This window comes from Carlito syrichta, unplaced genomic scaffold, assembly GCF_000164805.1.
Source record: "Carlito syrichta isolate Samal-C Ts95f unplaced genomic scaffold, Tarsius_syrichta-2.0.1 Scaffold232137, whole genome shotgun sequence".
Taxonomy (NCBI): Eukaryota; Metazoa; Chordata; class Mammalia; order Primates; family Tarsiidae; genus Carlito; species Carlito syrichta.
Window position 1 is genome coordinate 83627 of NW_007176233.1, and position 6176 is coordinate 89802.

Here is a 6176-nt window from a genome sequence, read left to right on the forward strand (position 1 = left end):
TGTGAGAGGTTACTCAGTATTATAGACTCTAGTTCCATCCAGGTTGCAGCGAAATTCATGATTTTGTTCTACATTGTCACCATTGTGAAACATTAACAATGGATTCCAAGGGCAGATTCACTTACATGATGGAGCTCACCATGGCCCTAACTTTAAATGTTCACTCTGTAGGATAGCAGCACACCAGATGGCCAGTTTGTAAAGAGGTGAACAGTGTGGAACCACCGGCTGGGCTCGGTGGCTCAGCCTGTAATCCTGCACTTTGTGGGGCCGAGGTGAGTGGATTGCCTAAGCCCGCGGGTTCGAGACCCGCCTGGGCAACTTGACGAGGCCTCATCTCTACAATAAATCAAAAAATTAGTTGGGCATTGTAGCGTGCACCTGTATTTCCAGCTACTAGGAAAGCTGAGGCAGAAGGATGACCAGAGCCTAGCAGATTGAGGCTGCGGTGGCTGGGAGCGTGCCACTGCACTCCAGTCTGGGCAACAGAGTGAGACGCCAACTCAAAAATAAAATGTTGAACCACCTGCATTTACTTTCTTTCCTGTTTCCTGAGGCGCTTTCTTGGGTGAGAGAGAATAGCTCATTTACTGTCCTTCTCCAAACAATCACTGCCACCTCCCAAGAAGGTGATGGAAGCATCAGCCCTCTGAGCTTCTTCCCATCCAAAAGATGAAAGGATTGACCATCCAACCAGCTAACAGCAATAAAGCCTGAAGACCTGACATGAGTGCCTTTTCTGGAAGTCACCAGTCACCCCGGGAACATATTTGGCAGTGTACAGCCTGAGACCGGTGAGCTGTTGATGCTAGAACAACTTTGCAGGAAAACAGAGCCTAAGAGCAGCGCTGAACTCAGGCTTGGGGAGTCAGTGGCTGCATCTCGACCCCGGGAAGGTCTCAGGACCAGCTATCAACTCCTGGAACTTCTGCCCTGCCGGACTTATTGGGGTGATTTGGGAGATGACTCCGGGTGGAGCAAGTCTACCCCATGTTCACCAGTCACAGTATCAAGTCTTTAATCCTCAGGAAAACTCAATTACAAACCACAGATGAACAGCAGCACTCCCAATTTGATTCAATATATCCACAGTATGATTCACAAGGCATTTGATGAGAGCCTCACTAGCTGTTTTGATTATCATTAAATTGTTCATTCTTCCACTGAAGTTTGCAATGACTTGGAGTGATATGAACATCAGAGTCTTGCTGGGAGGAGAGATGACACACCAGGGCCTCACACCAGGAACTTCTTCTGGCACTCCCTTTACTCCAGAGATGTGGCTAGACACCAATGGCACATTGGAGATGCTGGATAATACAGGGTTAGGCCTCTGTTGAGAGGATGTAGAATCTGGAGAATGTGAGACCCACCTGGTCCAAGTTATGCCAGGCTAACTCTCTGTGTGGAGAGTTTGGAAAAAGAAATCTGGTTGAGTAAGACCCCTCCTAGAATGATGTCTGCAGGAGCAGATTATTATTTGACCTTGGGCTACTAACCACTGGGTGACAGGAGTCCCCCACACCTCAGGAAGAGTCCAGGGAGATTTCAAATATGAGATCAAAAATAATGAGAGGCAATGGAATTCTGATTAACAACGAGGATATTTATTGAGGGTTTATAGGGTGCGGGGAGAATGGCTCTATCAATTGGAGTGAGAGAGAGATATGCTGGATCCCCAAACTCTAAGCCCCAGAGTGGGGACAGGTCTTGGGCCTAAAGACACCATGCATGGGCCACTGTCTTCTCCACAGTGCTTCCTTTGTGCATTTTCTGGCAGCTGTAGTTGCTGCAAGATGTCCACTGTTCAGGTGTCAGGGTCAGGTAGCTGCTGACCACATACTTAATATTTCTCTGTTTGGAGGATTTGGTGGTCTCCACACCTTGGATGGCAGGGGTGCAGACTGCCTTTCAGGTCACCATTGTGATGCCTGGATGGCAGTCACTCGTGAGGCCCAGATGTTTGCCCTTGCTGTCTTGGAGCTCTTTAAAGTAGGGCTGTGACACAGTGACTGAGGAGGCAGCCTTGGGCTGACCTGTGGGGAAAGGTGGTGGGCGGGAGGTCAGAGGAATGGTGTCTATCATGGGGCTTCTGATGTCAGTCTTGAAGTGGGTACAGGGCTAAGGTTCAGAACAGGGACCTCAGGATGTGCCCTTGCTGGATTGAGGTCAGCTCAGTGGAGCATTGGGAAGTTCACATTTATGTGGAAGATTCCCTTGTGCCCAACCCTTAAAAGTCGCAGGGTTCCTTGAATATGCTTCTTTATTATTCTTGCTCATCACTCACCAATCCCCACCACTGTTCCCCCAATCTTGGATGAAACTGACTATGGGGCCCTAAATTCCCTCAAGTTTCTGCCTGTTCCAGTGTGTCTGTCTGAACATCTCCCATCAGTTTTTCTGTGCTCATTTGTTTGTGATAATGTTTGCCTGTCTTAGGTCCAAGCTCTTCTCTCTGACAGGGAGGAAGTTTCTTGCCCACAAACCTCCTGCCACCACCTATGCTGCCCCTGCCCTGCCTCCCCACAAGGACTCCTCTGGACTGCCTGGTGGCAAGGGTTTCAGTACCTGGGATTTGATTCCAGGTGGCCCAGTAGACTGTGGATTTCTAGTGAGGGCCTTTCCACAGACCCAGTTATTAACCTGGGTTTGTTTCTACTCTATGGGATTCCACTGCCATGGGAATTTCTATAAAAGCATCTGCTTCTCCAGTGAGTTTTTTTTTTCTGTGTAATAGGCAACTGTCCTGGTCACCTGTTTCTAGGTGAGATTTTCAAGTGTGGAAGTGTATAACCTTTGAGGAGGTGGTGGCTGGACATCTTGAACGAAAGATGATGCCCACTCTTAGGGCCCAAGATAACAGGGAAGTGAGTTCAGCCATTCTCCCAGGAACCAGGGGGTTGGAAGGAGGGTTTGTTTCTTGGTACCTAGAGTTGGAGTTGGACTTACACAAAGTGCTGCAGGAAACACAGGGGGAGAGGTTGGAAACAATGGGCAGGTCTGGGTCCTTCTGATGGTCTTTCCCTTGGTTTGGAATATTCAGTGGTTGTTGAATGACAGTAAAAGTATCCCTCAGAGAAACAGCAGGTTGCTTATCATGGCTGCTTTGTCCCCACATCAAGGAATTCTGTTCACCTTTGAGTATGGTTAAATATAGAATGGAAGTATATACACAAAAATGAGCAAATACTGGAATTTCTGCTTAACAACGGGGGATTTTTTTGAGGGTTTTTGAGTGCAGGGAGAAAGGTTGACAACCTGGCATGGGCAAGGATCCTTCCCCTGGTCTCCCAAGCTCTAGGCTTCCATGGGTCAGTGGATGGCCAGGGTCTAAGAACACTGTGCAGGGACCACTGTCTTCTCCATGGTGCTTCCTTCATGCATGATGAGGCAGCTGTATGTATCATGACGTCTCCACAGTCATGATGTCAGATGACAAATCAGATAGCTGCTGGCTGCATACTTGTTGTTACTCTTTTTGGAGGGCTCATTGGTCTCAACACCCTGAGTGATGGCTAGCTGTCTGCCTTCCAGGCCATTGTAATTATGTCTGGGTAGAAGTCATTGACAAGACACAACAGTGTGGCTTTGTTGGTTTTGAGCTCCTCAGGGGATGGTGGGAACAGAGTGACTGACAGGCCAGCCTTGGGCTGACCTGTGGGGGTCAGGGAAGAATAGGAGTTCAGTCTTTGTTTCTCTATGGAAAGCTTCGGCCTTTGTGTGTGAGGAGGGGCCTGGCACTCTATGCCACTTCAAGACCCTTCATATAAGTCAAAGTGTCTCTTGAAAAGTGGGTCAGGTGTTCCTGAACCACTCTCTGTCAGGTCTAAGAACGCTGGAGCCTGCTTGCCCATGACCAAGAGGTTTTGAGACCCTCTAGGTTTATCCTCCTGCATAGACAGCTGGCCCCAGTCACCTCCTCCTACCTCCTCCCAACATCTTGACCTGGTCTGTCTGGAACTATCTGTCTGTCCCCTGAAATCTCAGGTTCTCATGTTTGATTCTGTGTGGGGTATTTTCTTACTTAACATGTCTGTAGTTCATGCTCTGGGTCTAACCTAAGTGTTCTGTTTTTACTCAATTCTTTTTTCTTGGAGTCTCTGCAGTAGTGCCTTTGATCATCTGAGTGAGTCTATCTGCCTGTCCTGGTCTTTAGTTGTCAGACTTGATGTTAAGAGTCCCTCTGCCTATGAATTGATAGGTGCTATTTATGCCTTTGATCTCGGGTTCTTGCCTTGGGATCAGTAAGCTCAGGGAATCCTGCTTCTTGGGGTACATTCTGCAGAGACTCAGTAACCCGCCTTCCTGATTTCCATGTCCTTAGATAACTTCTCTACTGACTCTCTTGTTTTTAGATTCTTCCTCTCCTTCTCCCCTCTTGCCTCAGTTTCCTGAGTTCAAGGCAACTCAGGGATTTCTCTGTGACACCCCATGGAATCCTGGGGAGGCCCTACCACCTCCTACCTTTTCCTGTTCTCTCAGGGTCCAATAATTTTCTGATGTGGTCACTCCTTCATTTCCCTTGTTCCTATTACCTGTAAGTCCTCCATTTCCTTTCATAATGTGATCCAGGCAGACTGTTACCAATGAGCAGGACCAGACAGAGCAAATCCTGAAGACTCAATGGACCCCTGTAAATGAGACATCCATTCATCCATTCATCCATCCATCAATCCATCCATACATATATACAAACAAAGAGACAGACAGAGGAGTAGTCTCAGTTGATCATCCTGTTCACTCCCAGTCTCTATGTTCAATAGTGAAGGGTTGTAGTGACCATCTGAGGAACATGGGTATCTGAGCAGTGTGGGGAGAAATTCCTGTCCCAGGGTTTGAGGTCTGGGAGAATGCTTGACCACAGTCTGACACAAGATAGAGAGAAAACAACAAATGTAAAATTGAACCAAACCCTGGAGAGGGCAGGGGAGGAGGACAAAGAAGCCACTCACCTAGGATGGTCAGCCTGTCCCCTTTTAAGAAGCTAATCCTGGGATCTAGAAGTCCTGGGATATCTTTCTTCCCGTGGAGGCCCTGTCATTTTGCCTATCAGGAGTCCCTTCCTTCAGCGTCCCATTTGGGGTCCCTCATCTTCATTGGGATGCAGATATGGCAGCCTTTGTGCCTTAGAGTCCTGAGCGCTACACTGCCAAAAGCAACCGGCCTATCCTGGGAGAGAAGGATTGCAGCACCACAGGGTCACCTTCTCAAAGAACATTCTTCTTGCATCTCTGTCACTCTCCCACTTCTACCTCCTTCTCTCCATGTCTACAGTCAAGGCCTGTCCTCACACAGTGTAAAGCCTCCCCATAGCTGTAACCAACAGATGAAAGAATACTGGAAGGGTGTCCTGTCCCCAACATCCTTCCCAAATTCATGGTCCTAGTTTTCCAACCCAAGCTCCCTGTTTCCTGGTCCCTGGGGGCCTGGATATTCTGATGGAGGGAGTAGAACTTCCCAAGGGTCCAAAGGAGAATGTCTGGGGGTGGGGGAAGAGAGAACGAGAGAGAGAGTGAGAGAGAGAGAGAGAGAGAGAGAGAAAGAGAGAGATCCTGTGAGCAGGCTGGAGAGGTTATGGTTGAAGACCCCAGAGAGATTCAGACCCTTGCCCTAGAAAGAAAAGAAAGAATAAAACCACTCCCTCAAAATTTCATCCCTAATCCCCAATGAAGATACTCACCAAGGATGGTCAACCAGGTGCCAAGGCCAAAGAAAACACACCATGATTCAGCCCCATACACAAACCCTCCTGAGATCCACCCAGTCCCTCCACAACTGTTCATGCAGCTCAGGGTCCAGCCTCCTTTCCACAGGGGCAGGTGGAATCAGGGGCAGTTGAATGGGTCACCTCCCACTTTCCAACTCATCTCTTTCTCAAGGGTTTTGAAATCCATTTATCCCCATCATGATAATGATTGAGAGGTATGTAGAATCCTTTCCATACCCACTGCATTCTTGGGAGGGGGCGGCATGGCTGGGTCAGCTGTTTCCCGAGTGCCACAGGGGAAGAGGTAAGAGAAGTCACAACATGGGGATAATGAGTTGAGACCTATTTGAGGAGCTGGGAAGTGGAGGAAGTATCCTGGAAGTCATGACAGGAAGGGCTTGGAATAGGAATTGTGGGGGAATAGGAATTGCTCCAACATCAGCTCCCTGTTTACTGGTCCCTGGGGGCC

The 6176-nt window shown here is 48.5% G+C and overlaps 1 gene segment (V, D, J or C); it reads right to left on the reverse strand.

Moving 5' to 3' along the window:
* Positions 1–1716: 1716 nt before the first annotated feature.
* On the reverse strand, positions 1717–5972 carry LOC110595046. The segment is given in 4 exon segments: positions 1717–1898; positions 3518–3655; positions 5681–5803; positions 5945–5972. Coding segments are annotated over 4 exon segments (471 nt in total).
* Between the last annotated feature and the right edge of the window lie 204 nt (positions 5973–6176).